This window comes from Oryza sativa, chromosome 10 (genome assembly GCF_034140825.1).
Source record: "Oryza sativa Japonica Group chromosome 10, ASM3414082v1".
Lineage (NCBI taxonomy): Eukaryota > Viridiplantae > Streptophyta > Magnoliopsida > Poales > Poaceae > Oryza > Oryza sativa.
Genome location: NC_089044.1, coordinates 9,814,080 through 9,836,060, shown reverse-complemented (window position 1 = coordinate 9,836,060; position 21,981 = coordinate 9,814,080). Strand labels below are relative to the sequence as shown.

General features: G+C 43.2%; 1 protein-coding gene and 1 pseudogene across 2 annotated transcripts; both read right to left on the bottom strand.

The window, feature by feature from the left end:
- Positions 1-1,339: 1,339 nt before the first annotated feature.
- On the bottom strand, positions 1,340-8,332 carry LOC107277818 (tryptamine hydroxycinnamoyltransferase 2-like; annotated as a pseudogene).
- A 4,713-nt stretch (positions 8,333-13,045) lies between these two features.
- LOC4348337 (beta-galactosidase 13-like) lies at positions 13,046-20,665 on the bottom strand. 2 transcript variants are annotated; one of them, XM_066304432.1, is made up of 17 exons: positions 20,211-20,665; positions 18,321-18,416; positions 17,186-17,247; positions 16,997-17,063; positions 16,803-16,895; positions 16,493-16,645; positions 16,292-16,380; positions 16,060-16,165; positions 15,872-15,959; positions 15,644-15,762; positions 15,350-15,511; positions 15,024-15,220; positions 14,820-14,908; positions 14,619-14,728; positions 14,402-14,515; positions 14,040-14,147; positions 13,046-13,955 (listed from the first exon to the last, which is right to left on the bottom strand). In XM_066304432.1, exons 1-17 carry the CDS (start codon positions 20,388-20,390, stop codon positions 13,353-13,355), a joined length of 2,436 nt encoding a protein of 811 aa, XP_066160529.1. In that variant the 5' UTR covers positions 20,391-20,665; the 3' UTR covers positions 13,046-13,352. The 2 variants fall into 2 exon arrangements, with proteins under 2 accessions (XP_066160529.1, NP_001410858.1); NM_001423929.1 differs by having other exon boundaries at positions 13,091-13,955; positions 17,186-17,298; positions 20,211-20,480.
- Between the last annotated feature and the right edge of the window lie 1,316 nt (positions 20,666-21,981).

The window sequence follows — 21,981 nt, the reverse complement described above, 5'->3', positions numbered from 1 at the left end:
GCAGCCGTCGCACCGAAACAAAGGGCGACGTTCAACCCATCTCACTTTCGCTGTTTTACATGTTCAACTATTATTCAAGTGGCAGCAGGTAGCAGTACTCCTAATGCAGAGGATGATGTGAATGGAACAAATAATGGCAAGGGTGAAGTTCTGTTGCTCCGATATTATTAGTGATCCAGGAATGCGCAAACCAATCAATTGTCTTGTGAAGTTGTGATGTTTTTCGTATTATTTCTCAATGTTTTCATATAAAACCTCTTACAATTACAATGTACTGTTGTGGTATTGTAATCTTATATTAGAATGATCTGGGTTCACAATTTTGGATCGATCGATTTTATTGGACCCCCGATATGATACTATTTCGGTCAATTTTTTTATTTTTTTTCATTTTTTCATGATTTTTGTAATATTTTGTTCAAATTTGGTCAAATTTTATTCAAAAATTCGTATAATTTCGAACTGAAATTTCCGAAATAAATTCCAGTATTGCGGCCGCCACCGATACAAAACACTAAACCGAATGATTAAACCCTAGACATAATGTATTTATACTGGTGTACTCGATATGTTGAGCCCCCTAACTTTTTGTTCCTGGATCCGCCCCTAATTAAGAGATTTTTAACTATTTGCTATCTTCTCCAATGCCACACTCTCAAATGCCATCTTCCCAAAAAGTTTAGATAAATTGCCACCAGATATATATGTTGATTCCCAGCCATTTTATTCCTTTTTTTATGCTACTTCTGCTTTGGATGGGGCAAAATCCCTGTTTTGCCCTTGCTCACTAGGAGTATGAGAAAAACTCCGATATTTGTATCGCTCCCTGCTCCAGGCTTTGCGTCCCTACTCCTCGTCCGACTTCGCGTCGCTGGCTCCAGCGACTCTGCCGGCGGTGGCCAAATGACGATACAATCCCAGGTAAAAGAACAATATATCCTTCGTCTTTCCCTCTCTTTGGTTTGGCATCGAATTTTTTCCTGTTATTCTTTTTTTTAGATTGATCTGTCTAGCGTTTGCAAGTTCTGTTTGTATGTTCGAAGCTGTGTTTGCTTGTGAAATTATTGTGCATCTATCAGTTAAGTTGGCTATGTTTTATTTGCTGTCGGCTGTGTTAAATTTGGACTGAAAGGGCAGGGGTATCAATGTCATTTTTTTATAGTGTCATGAGGTGGCTGCTGATGTAGCGTCAATAATAGACCAAAATGGCATGAAATCAACTAATGTAGGGGGACCAATGGCAATTTATTCAAGTTTTTTTTGGGAAGATGGCATTTGGGAGTGTGGTATTGGAGAAGATGGCAAATAGTCCAAATGCATCCATTGATGAAAATTGTGATCAGTCCATGGAGTAGCATATCTGGCTGAAGGCCTTGACGTGGCTGTCGTCGAGCGCCACGAACATCTCAATGCCACCCTTCGCCGCGCATGACGGCACGAAGATCATCAAGATCCCCTCGACGGGCACATCGGGTGGCAGGAATGCGCACGGCGGCCCACAGCCGAAGTCGAGCTCATGGAACCGGAACCCTAGCCAGCTGTCCACCTCAAGGTCCGGGCAGAGCACCGTGCGGGCTTCGCCGCCGTCGGTGTACTCAGCTCCTCACCGGCGGCCACCTCCCCGAAGTTGATGAACGATAGGATGTACCGCTCGTCGACGCGCGCCACAGCGTCGCTGATGACGCCGACCACCGTGGCGTAGCTGGAGGAGAGGAGGTCTCTTACCCGCATCCTCGGGAACGCCCAGAGCACCATGTTGCCGAAGTAGTCCATGGGCACCGCTGGGCTAGCACAGCCACGGCAGTTCACCGCGATCCTGACCCTGCGTGAACTCCTCTAGCGAGAGGCCCCGCACCGCCGTGATCTTCCACGCGTGCGCCAGGAGGCACCGGAACGTGCTGCACCGCGTGCCCACCCGGGCCTTGAGCCGGGCGACGAACTCCTCGGGGTAGTGCACGGAGAAGTTCCCGATCCTGTGCAATGGGAGGGCGCCGTAGGAGTTGTTCTAGCCGTGCTCGCCGCCGTTGAACTCGATGTTCCGGTGGTCGAACGCCGGCTGCGGCAGGCGAGACGGCACGACGACGACCCCACGGTCATGGAACGGCGTCGGGAGGAGGGTCTCACGGGTGTGCACGGCTGCCGCCCACGCGACGAAGAAGACGCTCATGGACTTGCCGTCGGCGACATGGTGGTGGGCAGTGACACTGATCACCAGCCCGCCGCACGTGTCCCGTGTCAGCTGCACCTGCAACAGCGGCTCGTCGGCACGCTCCTGCAACGTACCAAGTGTTGAGTTGTGATCCAAATTCATTTGCACTTAATAAAGGCCAGCTTCTATCGTAGCCTCCATTTTAGGGTCCGTATGGATCGTCATCCCTTTTAGGGTTCCACCATATATATACCTCTTGTAAGCCGCCGTGCGGCGATGTAACCTCACCTCAGATATAGTGAAGATATTTTGCTGGCTGCCGCCCGTGGTTTTTTCTCTCCTATTTTTGGGAGGGTTTTCCACGTTAAATCTCGTGTCTTCTGTGATTGATCTATTGTTCTTTATCGTTTGTTCGCCTATCGTTTCCTAACAATTGGTATCAGAGCTTGTTCTCAGATTAGGGTTTCGCGATGAAGTATGATCTACCGCTGCAAGACTACAAGACGAGATTCTCGCTGTGGCAAGTAAAGATGCGGGCTGTTCTGGCGCAAACTTCGGATCTTGATGAGGCCCTGGAAAGCTTCGGGAAGAAGAAAACGACTGAGTGGACTGCTGAGGAGAAGCGGAAAGATCGTAAGGCTCTGTCGTTGATCCAACTTCATCTATCTAATGATATTTTGCAAAAAGTGTTGCAGGAAAAGACTGCTGCAGAACTTTGGTTCAAACTGGAATCGATCTGCATGTCTAAAGATCTAACCAGTAAGATGCATATCAAGATGAAGTTGTTCTCGCACAAGTTGCAGGAGAGTGGTTCTGTGTTGAACCACATATCGGTCTTTAAGGAGATCATTGCCGACCTAGTGTCGATGGAGGTACAGTTTGATGATGAAGATTTAGGTCTTTTACTGTTATGCTCACTGCCTAGTTTATATGCAAATTTTCGTGACACCATACTTTTAAGCCGTGATGAACTAACCCTAGCGGAAGTTTATGAGGCGCTCCAAAACAGGGAGAAGATGAAAGGTATGGTTCAGTCTGATGCGTCTTCCTCTAAGGGCAAAGCATTGCAGGTCAGAGGCAGATCTGAGCAAAGAACCTACAACGACAGCAATGATCGTGACAAGAGCCAGAGTAGAGGCCGTTCTAAGTCCAGAGGTAAAAAGTTCTGTAAGTATTGCAAAAAGAAAAATCACTTCATTGAAGAATGTTGGAAGCTGCAAAATAAGGAGAAAAGGAAATCTGATGGTAAGGCCTCTGTTGTTACCAGTGCTGAAAACTCTGATTCAGCAGATTGTCTTGTCTTTTTTGCTGGTTGTGTTGCTAGTCATGATGAATGGATACTTGATACTGCATGTTTGTTTCTTATCTGCATTAATAGAGATTGGTTTAGTTCTCACAAGTCTGTGCAGAATGGAGATGTTGTGCGCATGGGAGATAATAACCCACGTGAGATCATGGGCATTGGCTCCGTTCAGATCAAGACACATGATGGCATGACACGCACGCTGAAAGATGTGAGACACATACCAGGGATGGCGAGAAATCTCATCTCTCTCAGCACACTTGATGCAGAAGGATACAAATACTCCGGTTCAGGTGGAGTTGTAAAGGTATCGAAAGGTTCTCTTGTTTATATGATTGGTGATATGAATTCTGCAAACTTATATGTCCTTAGAGGAAGTACATTACATGGTTCTCTTACCGCTGCTGCTGTTTCTAAAGATGAACCTAGTAAGACTAACCTGTGGCATATGCGTCTTGGACATATGAGTGAACTTGGTATGGCAGAATTGATGAAGAGGAACCTGTTGGATGGCTGCACTCAAGGTAACATGAAGTTCTGTGAGCACTGTGTTTTTGGTAAGCACAAGAGGGTAAAATTCAATACCTCAGTTCATCGCACCAAAGGTATACTTGATTATGTACATGCTGATTTGTGGGGGCCTTCTCGTAAGCCCTCTCTTGGTGGCGCTTGTTATATGCTTACCATTATTGATGATTACTCTAGAAAAGTGTGGCCTTATTTCTTGAAACATAAAGATGATACATTTGCTGCTTTTAAAGAGTGGAAAGTCATGATAGAAAGGCAAGCTGAAAAGGAGGTAAAAGTACTTCGCACTGACAATGGTGGTGAATTCTGTTCGGATGCTTTTGATGATTACTGCAGGAAGGAAGGCATCGGTAGGCATCACACCATCCCGTACACTCCACAGCAGAATAGTGTGGCTGAGCGCATGAATAGAACCATCATCTCCAAGGCTCGTTGTATGCTGTCCAACGCTCGCATGAACAAGCATTATTGGGCAGAGGCTGCTAACACCACCTGCTACTTGATCAACAGGTCGCCTTCTATCCTACTTAATAAGGAAACTCCCATTGAGGTATGGTCTGGTATGCCTGCTGATTATTCACAATTGAGAGTTTTTGGATGCACTGCTTATGCTCATGTTGATAATGGAAAATTAGAGCCTAGAGCTCAGGTCTGTTTCTTGGTTATGGTTCAGGAGTAAAAGGATATAAGTTATGGAATCCTGAAACTAATAAGACCTTCATGAGAAGGAGTGTTGTTTTCAATAAATATGTTATGTTTAATGACAGCTTGCCCATAGATGTCATACCAGGTGGTTCAGATGAGGAGCAGCAATATGTTAGCGTGCAGGTGGAGCACGTGGATGATCAGGAAACTGAAATTGTTAGTAATGATGTTAATGATACTGTTCAGCACTCACCTCCTGTTTTGCAGCCACAAGATGAACCTATTGCACATCGCAGAACAAAGAGGAGTTGTGGAGCTCCAGTCCGCCTTATTGAGGAATGTGATATGGTTTATTATGCTTTTAGTTGTGCTGAACAGGTGGAGAATACTCTTGAGCCAGCCACATACACTGAAGCTGTGCAGGAGGAGATGCAGTCTCTTGAGAAGAATGGCACATGGGAGCTTGTGCACTTGCTAAAACAGAAGAAGCCTGTTCATTGTAAATGGATCTTCAAGAGAAAGGAGGGTTTATCTCCTAGCGGGCCTCCGAGGTTTAATGCAAGGTTAGTAGCAAAAGGTTTCAGTCAAATTGCTGGCGTTGATTATAATGATGTGTTCTCTCCAGTTGTAAAGCATAGTTCAATTCGCACATTCTTCTGTATTGTTGCTATGCATGATCTTGAGCTTGAGCAGTTAGATGTGAAGACAATATTTTTACATGGAGAGCTTGAGGAGGAGATATACATGGACCAGCCAGAAGGGTTTATAGTACCTGGTAAGGAGGATGATGTTTGCAAGTTGAAAAGATCTTTGTATGGTTTGAAACAGTCTCCTCGACAATGGTATAAAAGGTTTGATTCCTTTATGTTGTCACATGGCTTTAAGAGGTCTGAATTTGATAGCTGTGTGTATATTAAATTTGTTAATGGATCACATATATACTTGCTGTTATATGTTGATGATATGCTGATTGCTGCCAAGAGCAAGGAACAAATCACTACATTGAAGAAACAATTGAGTAGTGAGTTTGATATGAAGGATCTTGTTGCTTCTAAGAAAATTCTAGGTATGGAAATCACTAGAGACATAAATTCTGGTTTGTTATTTCTTAGTCAGCAAAGCTACATTAAGAAGGTTCTTCAGCGTTTTAACATACATGATGCAAAGCCTGTTAGCACTCCTATTGCACCTCATTTTAAATTATCAGCTTTACAATGTACTAGTACTGATGAGGATGTAGAATACATGTCTAGAGTTCCATATTCTAGTGTTGTTGGTTCTTTGATGTATGCCATGGTTTGCTCCCGTCCAGTTTTATCTCATGCTATGAGTTTGGTTAGTAGATACATGGCTAATCCTGGTAAAGAACACTGGAAAGCTGTTCAGTGGATTTTCAGGTACCTCAGAGGCACAGCTGATGCTTGCTTGAAGTTTGGCAGGACTGATAAGGGGCTTGTTGGATATGTGGATTCAGATTTTGCTGCAGATTTGGATAAGAGAAGGTCACTCACAGGTTATGTGTTTACCATTGGTAGTTGTGCTGTGAGTTGGAAGGCAACATTGCAGCCTGTTGTTGCCCAGTCTACCGCTGAAGCAGAATACATGGCTATTGCTGAAGCATGTAAAGAATCAGTTTGGCTGAAAGGATTGTTTGCTGAGCTTTGTAGAGTTGATTCTTACATTAACTTGTTTTGTGACAGTCAAAGTGTTATATGCCTCACCAAAGATCAAATATTTCATGAGAGGACAAAGTACATTGATATCAAGTACCATTATGTTTGCGATGTAGTCGCGTAAGGTAAGCTAAAGGTATGCAAGATAGGTACTCATGATAATCCTGCTGATATGATGACAAAGTCTGAAACTGTTGCTAAGTTTGAGCTTTGCTCAAGCTTAGTTGGTATAGTGGTTTAGCCTGAGAGGCTATTTGGCGCCGAAAGTGTTTTTTTGTCTTTGTTGTGTTTAGGGTGAAGGATTGATTCATACTACAAGAAGGAATTTGTCTCAAGGTGGAGTTTGTTGAGTTTTGATCCAAATTCATTTGCACTTAATAAAGGCCAGCTTCTGCCGTAGCCTCCCTTTTAGGGTCCGTATGGATTGTCATCCCTTTTAGGGTTCCACTGTATATATACCTCTTGTAAGCCGCCGTGCGGCGATGTAACCTCACCTCAGATATAGTGAAGATATTTTGCTGGCTGCCGCCCGTGGTTTTTTCTCTCCTATTTTTGGGAGGGTTTTCCACGTTAAATCTCGTGTCTTCTATGATTGATCTATTGTTCTTTATCGTTTGTTCGTCTATCGTTTCCTAACACCAAGCATATATTCGTGTCATAATCCAGCTCGATATCATTTTGAACGTTGTTACGTACTAGCTTACTTTCCACAGGAGTACACATAATTTATTAGAGCTAGCTAATTATGCCTATGCTACTTGTTGCCATTTTGGTAAACTACCTTGTCGGCCTTGGGGTAGAGCTCGTTGACGTGCGCGGGGACGTCGTGCGACAAAGCGTCGGCAAGGCTGGCGGACGCTGTGGCTTCGAGGACGAGAGCCCCAGCGTCGTTGAGGTCGAAGTACCTCCGGCCGTGCTCGTCAACGCCGAAGAACCTCCCGGCAAGGTGAGGAAACCTGGCAAGCACGGCGGCGAGGCTGTTCTTGATCTTGTCGTTGGAAGGCGCCTCCGCACCACTGGCGTCGGTGTTCCAGGCGTAGACGGAAGGGACGTACAAGTCCATGGCTGCGCGGTCGAAGACGGTTAGTGGGGACTTCATGCCAGCGCCGATGGAGAGAGAGGGAGAGGGCTCCAGGCCGAGAGGAGATTGGGCAAAGAGTGAGAGGACTTTTCCTAATTCGGCCCGAAAAGGAAAAGTTGATTTTAATTACTTTTCTAATTAAATTAATCACCGAAATAATCTTTGAATTGCTAAAAATATTTTCAATGCTCAAATAATTCAATAAAAATTCTGAAAATAATTGGGCACTCAAAGTATTTGATAAAATTAAAACCAGATCATTTAATGAATAATTTATTATTTAAATAATTTCTTAAATGTTCTTTGTATTATTAAACTTAGGAATTGAGCTATGAAAAAATCTGAGAAAATTCCAGAGAGTACAATTAATCATGGAGAATTTAATAAAAATTAAGTCCAGCCATGCTTTATATTTAGGAAATTTTAGTTCCCACATTTAACTTCACTTGTAAATTAATGAAATTTTAATATAAATTCTAAGAATAATATATTAAATAATTTATAAATCCTGAAATGGAAATTCAGGCTATGACATATAGATACTATGTCTATACTATTTAAATACTACTCTAATGTCGATCAAACATTAAATTAAACACTAATTCTAGTGCACAATATTCCGGTACGTTAATGGAACTAAGAAATAAACCGCACAAAGTAAATCTCAATTATTCGATAAAGATATTATATATTAAAGCAAAGTAATTGACAATGTACAAAAAGAAAAGAGGAAAGTACCGAGAACTTCAGAATTCCTCCAACCGGGACTACTCCGATCAGACTGATCTACATCGAATTTGAGGGTAACCTTCTATTCCGCAAAAAGTTTGGGTTTTTGGATATACCAACCATTCAACCCCCTCTGGTTGGCTTAGTTATTGTGTTTCGATCCTACAGTTAGGAGCATCAATACCAATCACAGCCGCCATAGAGAAGTTGGTCATACCTGTCATGGGCGGTTGTACTTGGGCTGGGCCAGGCCGGAGTCTGCCGAACCCAGAGGTCGCCTGACCCCTGGCCAGCTCCCCTGGCAGTGGGCTTCCTCCTAGGCCCTGACAATTGACTCCTTGGCCCAATGATATTCTTTGGGCCCAGTTTCTAGTATTTCGATGAGTTTGCGGGCCCAAGACTCAATGGATGAAATTCTCCTCCACTTTTATGTATATTTCTTCTCAATGTTGGTAGTTTGTCACCTGCATACAAATATACACCAACACTCGTGGAAATTGTTACAATTAAACCCTATCACTATGTTGAATGTTTCATAATTTCATATTTATGCAGGTATTGGCGGCACAAAATTGGTATTTAACAGCTGCCAACACATGTCGACTCTCCAACGACTGCTAACCAACTTACAACTGGCTCAGGGGAATGATCTTAGCTGTCCATGAACCGACCAGCCAGTCACCCTTGTTGACCGGCCAACCACTAACATAAGGTGGTGCCAGCCCCCCTCCCCCCCTCCCCAGCACCCCTTTTATTGAGCCGACTGGCCAGCCATAGACCTACCCTCATTTGGCTGCTAATAGCCCCTCCTACTAGTACACTTTGAAAAAGGATATCGATAACACTTGGAGTGGAGATCAGCTCAAGGAGAATGCCTCATGCTGCCAAAATTGTAGAATAGAGTTGAGAGTGGGTGAGGAAGAAGTTCATAGGAGACAGGGAAGTGAGCTCCTCGTCTGACTTGTTCCTCAAAGATGCGGCTCCACGGGAGTAAACTTTTAGTCTTTTTGATCGGATAGCATGTTATTAGTAACTTGCTTGCTTGTTGGTTCCTAGTCTATTTTACCTAAAGTATCCATTCTTTGTTTGTGTTGGTTGCATTGCTTATGATTGCAAATAAGTTGAATAGTAATTCCATGTATGGTTGTGGTGATCGGCATAGTTTTGTCTAGGAAGGCAGGTTAGAGCAACAAAGGACGTAGCCAGCCAGGTGGTGACAACCATGGCTATCCATTGAGGTCTACCACATTAGCCCTAGTAACATTCATATAAATTGGGTGATAAGTGTTCACCCCATTCTTTGATGAATACTCTTATGCCTTAAGCAAGCACAACAAAGTATTTGTACTGAATAGTTAGCTCATTTAGGCGTAGTGACATGAAGCCCAAGTAAGTCATTTAGGCTAGAGGATCCTCTCAAATTAAAACTACACTCTTGGCTTAGTCCTGGAAACATAAGTATACATTTTATTTCTCGTTGATTCGATACCGTGGAATACTCTAGGTTGAAAACTTGAGCGGTTCTCATTCACTTGTGGACTATTTTTCCTGAGCATAAAGAGTGCCAACACACATTCATGTGATGTCCAGAGCTGGCAGCCTGTCCCCGCCTCAACTGCCACCGCTTGAGCCTCCAAGCGCCCACCAATCCACTCCAGGAGACACCATTCTTACTGTCGGCTTCCCCTATGATATTGGGCATTGGAAAAAGTACACCGAAGGTCCCTCAACTTGTCATCAAGTTACAAAATCGTCCCCCACCTATTAAACCAAATATATGTCATCCCTCAACTTACGAAACTGGGTCACTTTGCGTCCTCAGGCAGTTTTGACCTCGGTTTTGTCTGACGTGGTGGCTGAGACGGCGTCGGACCCACGTGGGCCCCACATGTCAGGGTGTCCACGTCAGCACCCTCTTTCTCTTTCTCTTCTCTCCGTTCCTCCTCTCTCACTTTTATCCTCATGTGGAGCAGGCCGGTCGGTGGGTGGGGAGGAGGCCAGCTAGCTGAGGCGGGAGAGAAGGAGGTCCAACGTTCGGCGACCGACGACGAGCGACGCGGCGGTGGCAGCGTCGGCGATGACAACGCGGGAGCAGGTGGACCTCCTCCCATGGCGACGGGTGACACGGCGACAGCGGTGTCCTCGCTCTCCTGTCGCACTCCCCCTCCCCGCTGCTCATCGCCGTGGCATCCCTAGGCCACCTTGCTGTCGGCATACCAATCCCAAGGCCTGGTTCCTCCGGCGGCAGCGGGGATGAGCTGGGGGAAGGGAGGAGAGGGCCTCCCCACATGGCGACGGGCGACACGATGATGGCGGTGTCCTCACTCTATCATCCCCACTGCTCGTCGTCGCGGCGCCCTCAAGCCACCTCGTCGTCGCCATCCCCATATGAGGCTTGGCTCCTCCAGTGATGGCGGGGATGAGGTGGGGGAAGGGAGGAGAGGGCCTCCCCCTATGGCGATGGGCGACACAACGACAACGGTATCCTCTCTCTCCCCATCCCTGCTGCTTGTCGTCACGGCGCCCTCGAGCCACCTCGCCGTCGCCATCACCATCTGAGGCTTGGCTCCTCCGGGGAGGCGGCAGCGAGGCGGAAACGACGCGGGCATGCAGCGGGCGTCGTGGGTGAGTGCTGGGAGGTGGAGCTTGAGGATGGCGAAGACGAGTGCGCGCTCACGTGGGTCATCGACAGCAGGCGCAATGCCGTCGAGGTCGCTTACCTCGCTGCCACAGGGATATTCAGCCTCTAGCTCGCCCGCGCGGTGACACCATCCCCTTCTCCCGCGTCGCAGCCGCCACCACCGCCGACACCTCCCGGGCCTCTCCTATGGTTCGACACCGAGGTCGCACACGCGATGACGCTCTCCCTTCTCCCGTGTCGTCGCCACCACCGCCGCCGATTCGCCGGCCGCTGCCGCGAGTCGCCTCCCTTCCCCAACGTCACAGCCGCCGCCGCCGCCGCATCGCCAGTCAACAGATCTCCTCTCCTGCCTCGCCTCGGCGACCTCCCCACCCACCGGCCGGCCTGCCCCAAATTAGGATAAAAGTGAGAGAGAGAGAGAGAGAGAGTGGAGAGGAGGAAGGGAGAGAAGAGGGGAAAGAGAGAGGGTGTTGACATGGACACCCTGACATGTGGGGCTCACGTGGGTCCCACACTGACTTAGCCGCCACGTCAAATAAAACCAGGGTCAAAACCACTAAAGGACTTAAAGTGAACAATTTTATAAGTTGAGGGATCTTCTCTATATGTGATTTTGTGGTTTAGGGATAATTTTGTAACTCGATGACAGGTTGAGGCACCTTCGGTGTACTTTTTCCTTGGGTATTCTACTGCTGCTATGTGCTTGCTCGATGCCCATCGGCCGTTGCAATGGATCAGGGTAGATTGCGACTATTTTTTTTTAGTGATGTTTGTCATGCCTGACAAGTAGGAATGTAAACTAACGAGCAGGCTAGCTTGTGATCTAATTACTCTTTCCGTAAACTAGTTAATTCAGGTCTTTTTTTTTTGTCATTTTCAGAACATTTGGATTGACCACGCTTTACCATCAATCAGTAAGGTGTAAGTGTACGTAAATGTGAAGTTAAGACTCCCTGCTTATGAAGACTACAGGAACATACGTAGCAACAAGTTTGATTTGCTTCTTTGCTTTTGTGTAGTATAGGACGTTTTGTAGCTGCCGTACTGTTGACACTTGTTACTTAATTATCTTCCGATTTTCAATTTGCAATAATAACCCTTGTACGGTAATTATCTTTACCGTACAATGAAGCTGCGATATCATTCAGATCAACAACATTTCAATCAAAGCCTAGCTTGCGGCATGCAGAACGACAATCCTCAAGGCATAGATGCTAGAAACTTCCATACTCAAAATATAGGTTTTTTTGCTGAGGTCACAAAAAAAAAAGTTGAGAGCCTAATTAAGCTAGAGCCAACTTGGTGAGACGACTCATACTACATTTCAATTAAAATGGATAGATGACTACAGAGAACTCTAAAATTATCTTCCTTCTTAGAGCATCACCAACAGTCCTCGTATAATCTCCTTCAAAAAAAAAATGTTTTTGGTTTCCTAAACTGAAAATAGGAAGTTGAAAAACTGATCTTTTCAACACAACACCTAAATCTAATTCCTAAAACTTAAAAAGTGGACCCTTCTGTTGAACCACCAACATATTTTTTTTCGTTTTTCGTTTATACGGCACTCGTGATCGCGATTCCCCTTGGCGGTACCCAAGCAGCGCCGCTTCCTCTCGCCCCTCTCCCCACCGCCAATCGCCCTCCCCGTGACAGCACACAGCAGCAGCTGCTGCCCTTGCAAAATTTCAGCAGCACCAGCAATTTCAGCAGCATCTCACAGCTGCAGCAGCAATTTCAGCAGCTGTTGGGGTGACAGACCGATTCAGGCTGAACCGAGGCGGCGGCCGGAATTGAGACGGCGCTCACGCTTGGGAAACCCGTGACAGCGTTGTTGTCCTCTGCCTAGCACCGCCATAGCAATCAGATAGCATGTGTCGCCCCCGGAAAGAAAGCTGACGCCAAAGAAGCTTGGGGGAGCGATGACGGCATTCCAGTCGCCTTCAAGGAAGAGGACGCTGGCAGTGGAACAGAGGAACGACCTCACGGCGAACGAGGGCGCAAAGATGATGCCGCGAACGAGGGCGCGAAGATGATGAGCTGGATGGGAACATTTCGCCTCCTCTGCGCGAATGTGCTGGATTAGGCGATTGGAAGCCAAATCAATTCTCTAGATGTGGAGAGCGAAAAATCTGGAGTAGGGAATTCGTAGATCGGCACATGCGAGTAGGGAATCTGTTGGATTGTGGTTTTAGCAAAAATCCGCCAAAACCTGAGATTAGGGGCCATGTACGTATGCTGTTGGTGATTCTTATTATATTACTCTTTTGAACTTTTTGAACTGGGTATATAGGAATTTTTTTTATAGGAATCTATTTTAATAGTGAAATAGCAGAAATAACTACCCTTACAAAATTATAAACCCCCAAAAAATATTCTTTAATTCCACGAAACAAAGTAAAGACAATAATTTTTTCACTCACAAAAATACTATATAGATGCAAATTGTTCCAATATCACACAATCTAAGATTACTTGATCACACTCCAATTTAACTCACATATATAAGACTCTAGTTTAATATTGAACTTAATACATGCACCAGGTTTTCCTAGAGCATAATCTAAACAAACCAAATCTAATTATTAGACCCCAATAATGCATCAACATGAGGCTTGGACGGTGAGGACGCCGGAGAGGCACCCGGAGCCGGTGAGAGCATTAATGATTTGCACTGTGCATGACTCCTTCCCAAGGCAAGCTTCTGTGAAAGCCTTGTACGCAGCCTTGGACTCGCACCCACCCTCATAGGCGCCGCACTGACCACGCGCAACACCAAAGCTGGTCACGTCGATGGTCGAGATGGTTTTGCTGTGTTGACCGCAGGATAGTGTGATGGCATCCCCAACCTCAGCGGACACGCACACAGAGCCTGCCACGACAGAGTGGAAGATGACCTGTGAAGGGTCGCCGCCGGCCTCCTCGAAGAGAATGAGTGTGTTGGGCTCGCCATTCTTGAGGAAGGAGCGTGGAACATGATAGTACCGTTGCGACGGCTCACCGCATCCCGTGAGGCATTTTTGTCCATCGCCCTCAGCCTGAAAAACTCCGCGGTAGTCGCAGTGATGGCAGCCACCCATCTCCGCCGCTGTATATGATGGCCAGTAACGGCCAAGGTTGTTCCCGTTCACCCATGCCACGCCCTTGTTCAGCCCTAGGAGGTCCACCACCACCGTGTCCTGACCGGCTGGAGCTTGGAAGGTAGTCTAAATAGAAAAATAAAACAAGGGAATTACTTCTATTTCGTAGCTCAATACAATATGGATAATACATATCAACCTATATAATACCTTGTACCACGTAAAGGGCCTGTTGATAGGGACGGTGCCATTGTTGTTGTCCCATCTGTAACCGGGCTTGTCCAGGTGGATCTGCCTATACTCACCTGCCAAGCCAGCCTAGAAATAGAAAATCAAAGTAATATTACAATCAATAGAAACATATATTTAGGGTGCTCCACTTATCTCTTAGGAGGTAACTAAAGTGGTAAGATGACGAGTATTAATTAATCTAAACAATCTATTGAATCAAGGGAAAAATTTGCTGGTATATTTCCTAATAACATACGTCATCAAAAGTCTTAAAAATATCCATAGAAATATAGTTGATAATTAAATAGTAATAATTGACAATTGATAGAGATTTTGTGCACCTTATATGACCAGGAACTGTTGGAGAGATCAATCCCTGTGCCATTGTTGTCAATCAACTTAACTGGTCCTCCAACAATGCCAGCAGGCATCTTCTCAAACAAAGGGCCATAGTTCTGTTTGACATTGAACAAATATCTTTCATCATACACAACAACACATATACAAAAAATATAGTGACAGGCTTTTAATGAACTGTTTAGTAAATATATTAGAAACCTTTAGACCAATGGTAGCACTCAAAAGAGAAATGTAGTTCTTTCCATCATGAAGCTTTACTGCTGACTCAAGCTGGAAAACAAAGTGTCCATTTGGAGAATGGTTTTTACCTGCCAACCAGATTGATAGTTAACATCTCAATGAGAAAATTACCACGAATTGTTATGTTGTGCAAGAAGCTAAATTTAACTAGCTACTTACCAACAAGCATTCCATTCACAAAGGCATATAGTTCATGCCCTGTTGTGTTCACGAACAAAGTGTAGCTCGCCTCACCCTTGTGGTCAAGGCTGCATTTCATTTTATGTGTCAAAATTAGGCAGCATATTATTCAATAATAAGTTAACATTAAAAATGCTTCTTATCATGTAAAAGTTGCAATAAAAATGTTTTTTTGGCCAATACCTTGTTCTGTACCACAAGTAATCACTTTGATCAGTTGATGTGACGATCTGCTCTAAGAGCTCATTCTTCCTATAGCTTCCCTTCTCATCAGTCATGAAGGGCGTCAAATTTTCACGCATCCATGACCATTTCAAGCTCTCTGGCTCCTTCTCTACCATGTTAGCCTTCTTTACCATGATAGTCGTTTGGGCTTTGATCTAATTGTTCCAAAAAAAAAACGAAAGAAAAAACAATCTTAACAATTAGCTTGTAACAATAGTGTAGTATCATAGATCCTGCATCAATCAAATTATATAGTCAGAATTCAATAATGATTGGAAAAATACCTTGGCGCTATTGAAGGCAACGGTCTTGCAGTCAGGCAAGATACTCACAGACCAAGCAGGCAGAAGGTGAGTGTTTCCATCAAGGGTTACGTTAAGATCTTTGTTGTCATTCCGGTTGTTGATGAAACAAGCTGAGGTGGAGCCCAAGGTGTACTTGGTAACCTTTAGAAAATAAGTGATCATAATGCATCAGATATGTTGAAAAGAAATTATCAATGTGAACCACATGTATCAGTTTGCTAGAAAACTTGAATCTGTTAGGGAAATTCTGCGAAAGTATGGCATGAATCATACTGTGACATTATCACTGTAGTTGGCGTCAACATATTCCCCATGGACAAGAATCTTCTCAATGGACTTGATCACAGAGTGGAGGTCCTTCAAGTGGCCATATTTCGGCTGCCGAAGATTACCTAATTATGATAGGTAAACCAAAGGAAAATCAGAATTATACTATGATTTATAGCTTATTAATTGTGCATTTAATTAAATAGCCCAAAATGTTGTATGTTAATTTCTCACCATATTCATCCAAAGGTGCGTCATAGTCGTAACTAGTTGTGATGTACGGGCCACCTGAGGTGCGACCAAAATTCGTTCCACCATGGTACTGGTAAAAATGGTGTGATGGCAACAATTAGTTCGATTCATTGTGAGATATATATATATATATATATGTGAGAAAGCCACAAGAAATTGAGAGTACATACCATGTAGTAGTTCTGGAGAGAACCACGCTTTTGGAAGAACATTGCAACTGCGAAAGCAATATCTTCGGCGGATCTATGGAAATCCGGCTTGTCCCAGGCTTTAAACCTAATCCGAATCAATGAAAGTCACAAAAGATATGCTTCAATTCATATTTGAATATTAAAAAAGTTCTTTTACAATAGAAGAGAAACATATATATGTGATGAAAGAAAATTATAAATATATATATACCATCCAGTCCAGTTCTCTGTCCAAATCTTAGGGATGCCAGTCCTATTTGGGAACCAATCATGGCAGTAGAATCCGTTGCAGGTGTTCACCTAAATTAATCGGGAAAAGAAACAACGGCATGAATTTCAAACAATCAATAAAAGAATTTAAACACATACAAACATTATACATTATTTTAAACAAATTGAAAGTCATGCTCACCACATTGTGCGGCACATCACTGTCTTGCTGACACATGATCCATGGGACACCGACATTCTGCTTGTTGGCCATGTCCGCACACCAATGGATGTATTCAGACGCAGACTGATTATTGTTCAGTTGGCCCATGACATTTCCGTACTCGTTTTCGATCTATAATATAAAGATACAAGCAATGCATTTGTATTAAATAACTTAAATTATTGGCAATAGAGCGGTACTATATATATATAAAGATACAAGCAATGCATTTGTAATTGAATAACTTGTATTATTGGCAACAGATCGAGGGTGCTAGCATGCATCACACCTGTGCCAGGATGATTGGGCCACCTTGACCAGCAAACATGTTGGCATCCTTCATCTTGTTGATAATGAGAGTCGTGAAGTTTTCCATCTCATTCTATTCAGTAGGAAACAAAACAATTGCTCAAAATTTCAATTGCTATACATAATATATGAATATATACATGTTTGAATTAATTTATTATTATAACCCATTACCTCAAATGGCGCATTATGCATTCTGAACTGCATTTGTGGAATATCACGTAGCCAAGCAGGAAGTCCTCTGCATATGAGGAAAACGATTAAAAAAAGTATGATTAGTGCAGTGTGCTAGTGAAATAGTATTCAACATTCCCTTATCTATCACACAAACGTGTGTAAAATTGAGCATATACAGTTATGTACCCATAGTTCCATTCGCCGCAAATGTATGGCCCGATGCGAAGAATAGCGTATAAGCCAGCATTCTGGATCTCCTTGAAAAATCTGATAATGTCATAGTTCCCCTCAAAGTTGTACTACATATATATCAAAACATTTCACGAAGGTCATGAGAAGTAAGTTGTACTACGTGTATATATATATATATATATATATAACATTTCACGAAGGTCATGAGAAACATTGCTAGAATAGGCAAGTTGTACTACATATACATCAAAACATTTCACGAAGGTCATGAGAAGGAAGTTGTACTACATATATATCAGAACATTTCACGAAGGTCATGAGAAGAACATTGCTAGAATATGCTAAAATTTTTCAAAATGCACACATCGTAGGTCATCAGAAGAACATTGCTAGAATAGGCTAAAATTTTTCAAAATGCACACATCGTAGGAGATGGCATATATTCTTAGTTTGAACTATAGTTACTTCTATATGACCCATCGTAGGACATGGCATATATTCTTAGTTTGAATATATAGTTACTTCTATATGACCCATCGTAGGAGATGGCATATATTCTTAGTTTGAATATATAGTCACTTCTATATGACCCATCGTAGGAGATGGCATATATTATACTACTTTGTTTCATGCATTGGTTAGAAATATCAAGAATTTCGATTATACTACTTTGTTTCATGCATTGGTTAGAAATATCAAGAATCGGGTTTGCAAAATAAGCTACAAGTAGCGATACTGCGATCTATACGCAAGGAATATAAGGATGTATAAACTAAGCTTAATTCATCTAAATAATATACATGGGGAACAGCCTGGAATATAAGGATGTATAAACTAAGCTTAATTCATCTAAATAATATACATGGGGAACAGCCTTGTTTTGAATTACATAAGCTTAGTTTTAATCAATATTTACTGTAGATTTACATATTCGATTACTTACTAAATAAATAGTACTCCTCCGTATATACATGGGGTATATACATGGGGAACAGCCTTGCTTTGAATTACATAAGCTTAGTTTTAAATCGTAAAATATTTACTGTGGATTTACATATTCGATTACTTACTAAATAAATAGCAGTAACAGCTAAAGCAGTATACATATTTTATCGGAGACAGAACTAACCTGGCGGCGATGGGGCTCATGGCCGTTCCAGAAGACGTAGGTCTCGATCGCGTCAAGGCCACCTTCCTTTGCTTTCTTAATCAGATCAGGCCACATCTGCACCAGAGGGAAACATGATAAATATACGTGTATCATTGGCTAGTCATGAAATTTTGAGGGCCTAGTACGAGACAAAAATAAAGGGCCCTACAATACTAGTAGCTAGTAAATATATATGTAAAATATTTTTTTTATTTTAAATAGGAAAAAATGTTGAACTTTAAGACATCATTAAGCACAAAGTAACGTTTGGTGATAATTGAATAGTATAAACGCTATACAAGGAATACATCAAATATTGAAACTATTTAAGTTTATAATATCTTATATGTCCCCTATAAATTAAAGAGCACGTCATCTGTTAGTGTTAAGACTGCAAGAGGAATGACTCAACCAAGAAGATTGTGATGTAGAGATACTAATTAACTACGTACATATCGTAAGAACTGAGAAGGAACCTATTCACTTAAAGCTCCTATCTCAACCAGTCAACTCTAGTAGCTATAGAACAAAAAGAAATTAGTGAAGTTCTATCTGAATTTTGTGTTCAAGATACTACTAAGAATATAAGAATAGAACATAGGCTTCAGGATGAGATTAATTAATGGCAGCCCAGAGAGACCAATTGCTTAATTAGGATTGCCAATTGAGAGGAGAGCCCAGGCCTTCGAGAGGAAGGAGATGGTTTCAACGCCGAGCGATGATGTTTCCTGAGCAGCGGCGCAACTGCGCAAGAACTGATGGGTTTCCTGGTTTTTGCTAACGTTAACGTGCCTGTACATAATCTGTGCTTTACTGCTTTATGTGTAAATTGTATTGACCGTGCAGGCTAGGCAGAGGTATTATTGTGTACATGGCCGGGGCCCGGGGGCCCATGAAGTCGTGGGGCCCAGTGCGATTGCACCGCTCACACTGCCCCAGGGCAGGCCCAGTATTAGCATGAGCAGATCTTAATTATAATTAAAAACTACCACATTAACAAAACAAAATATAAAACTAGAATTTCCATTTAAATTGAAAATAAAGTTATCATTATTAATTGTATACATATCGGAATGATTTTTTTTTCTCACCGGGATCATCTTCCCAGTGTATAACTATATAAGTTATATATATACCGGCATGTGTGTGTATCTGAGATTCATGAAATATATATGAGGTCAGAAGAAAATACGATTTCTGAGTTTTTTACTAGCTAGCCTTGAAATACGACAGACCAATGAAAATAAAGATGGTGAGGTTAGGCTATTTAATACGACATATAGTAGCCTGTAAGTATAGCTAATTAACACTGATCTTCATGTCAGTACTTAATACGTACTGTGAAAGTACGATGCGAAGATTCATCTAATTAAGTAAATACGTACTGTTAGTCATATATTCTATCATAGTCGATCGATCGCTAGTAGGATATTATACGTACTGTGAAAGTATGATGCGAAGATTAATCTACTTAAGTAAATACGTACTGTTAGTCATATTCGACCATATGTATAACGATGTTATGAGCCAAGCAACTGGTGAAAAAAAGAATAATGATGTGCGCGGGTGTATGACTAGAAAAACTGAGAGAATATAAATTTGTAGACATCTAGAGTAGATATAAATGTGATCTATAAGAAATAATTACAGTAGATATAAATGACGGCTACTGTTAGATTTTATGCGATCCTTTGAGATTGGTGTATAGCATATATATGAAGAACAAAACCAAAATCGCACGTACTAATCTCATCTCATGTACATGCAATATCAAAAGACGGCTAAGACCTACCACAATCACACGTATTTTTGCATGCATGCATGCATGCGCATAGCGATCAATATATCCATAGCTAATTTTCATTATACCTCCGGGGTGCTCCTCGGGTAATGGATAGATCCTGAAATGATGATGCGCCGCTCGCCGTCGATCACCAGGCTGCGGTCATTGTAGGCGACGGTGGTGCAGCCCACGCCGGCCGCCTCCGCGAGCACCACCACCAGCAGCGCCACGAGGCAGGTCGCCGCCGCCGCCATCGTCGTCTTCATGGCCGGAGCACGACAACGAGCTTTTGCCAATACTAAGAAGGATGCGAAAAAGAGAGAGATAGAGAGCAAGAAGGCGTTGATGAGATGGGTGAGGAAACCTCGGCCGGGGTGGAGTCAATTTATAGAGGAGGGAAGCAGGCTTGGATGAGAAATAATCTGGAGATTAGTTTAATTATCTTGGTGGATAGATTCGGCGCCGTCGCACGCGTATGGCTTATCTAAACCAAATGAATTCTGTTAATATTTCGTGTCGCTGGGAATCGCGAAATTTTTGCATGTAAGCACATGTGTGGATCAGAAAATCGGAACTACGCGCTCCTCCTCCGCAGTCCGCACACCACCGTCGCGCGACTCGATCGATCGCGATCCGGAATCAGCGAAAAGAAAACGGCCGAGCGGTGTCTTGATCCGTCCGCCTTCCTCTCAAGTCTCAACCGCTGCCGCGATCTCCTCCGTATCAACCGCAGCCGCCGCCGAGGCGCCGATCCGTCGTCCTGACGCCGCTTTTTCTTTTTTTTTCTTTTTTTTGAGATCAGGCAATTTTCATTACCCAGCTTGAAAACCAAGCCAAAAGGAACAGAGTCTCAAACAAACAACAATCTAACTGAAAAAGAAAACCAGGACACAAACTAATAAACAGGCTGGGGTTTCCAGCTAACATTCAAGCAAAGCTGACACCACGATCACAGAGAAAACACCACCCAAAAACCAGCTCCAGCATCAACCACCAGCGTAAGATGAATTCAGGAGGGTCACAAAGTTGCCGCAGCCGCGCCAAGTTTGCCAAGATCTTGTCTCTCCAGTTATCTACTTGCCCTCGACCTCCCCCCTTTAGTAACTCCTTCCACCTTTGCATCATAGCAACGGCCTTGTACGCCACCTGCAAAGGAGATTTGACCAGAATATTTTCAAAAACCCAATCATTTCTATTGAGCCAAATCGTCCAAACACACACAACAACTAAAAAAACACCCATTGAACTCCCTAGTTTCTTTTTAAACATAGCCAAGACATCCCCTAAGTTGCCAGGAGTCAAATCTAACCCCAAAGACTCTTTAATCACACACCAAACAATTTGGCAATAGAGCAGTTAAACAAAACATGATTCACTCATTCCCTTTTCCCACAGAGCTTACAAAATTCATCACCCCCTCTCCATTTCTTTTTGATCAATTCTACTGCACAAAGAATTCTCCCTCTTATGGCTAAGAACACAAAGTGTTTGATCTTAAGAGAAATTTTACTTTGCCATACTACCAGCATATGTAACCCCACCAAAACTTAATGATCTATACAAGGATCTCGCATTGTACTCCCCTTTCTTCCCATAAGGCCAAACAATTTGGTCATTATCTGTTGTAATACCAAACCCTTTCAACCTACCTATTAGTTCCTGTAGTTCTAAAGTATTCTCTTCATTCAATTGCCTTCTGAAACTTAACTCCAATTTTACCCTATCCCACACATGTCTGACAGACTTCTTACATTGCAAACTAATTTATACAACCCAGGGTACTGCACTCTAAGAGGAGCTTGTCCTAACTGTTGGATAGTATGGGGAAAGAGGATACTGCGAATATTGGATACATTG

What these genes read in the sequence shown, in the direction of transcription:
- LOC4348337 (NM_001423929.1), bottom strand. Translation starts at nt 20,390, where the DNA reads ATGAAGACGACGATGGCGGCGGCGGCGACCTGCCTCGTGGCGCTGCTG. An exon ending in GTGATGTGCCGCACAATGTG is followed by an intron (nt 16,381 to 16,492) that starts GTGAGCATGACT and finishes CGATTAATTTAG; the next exon opens with GTGAACACCTGCAACGGATT. An exon ending in ACAGTTCCTGGTCATATAAG is followed by an intron (nt 14,148 to 14,401) that starts GTGCACAAAATC and finishes TTCTATTTCTAG; the next exon opens with GCTGGCTTGGCAGGTGAGTA.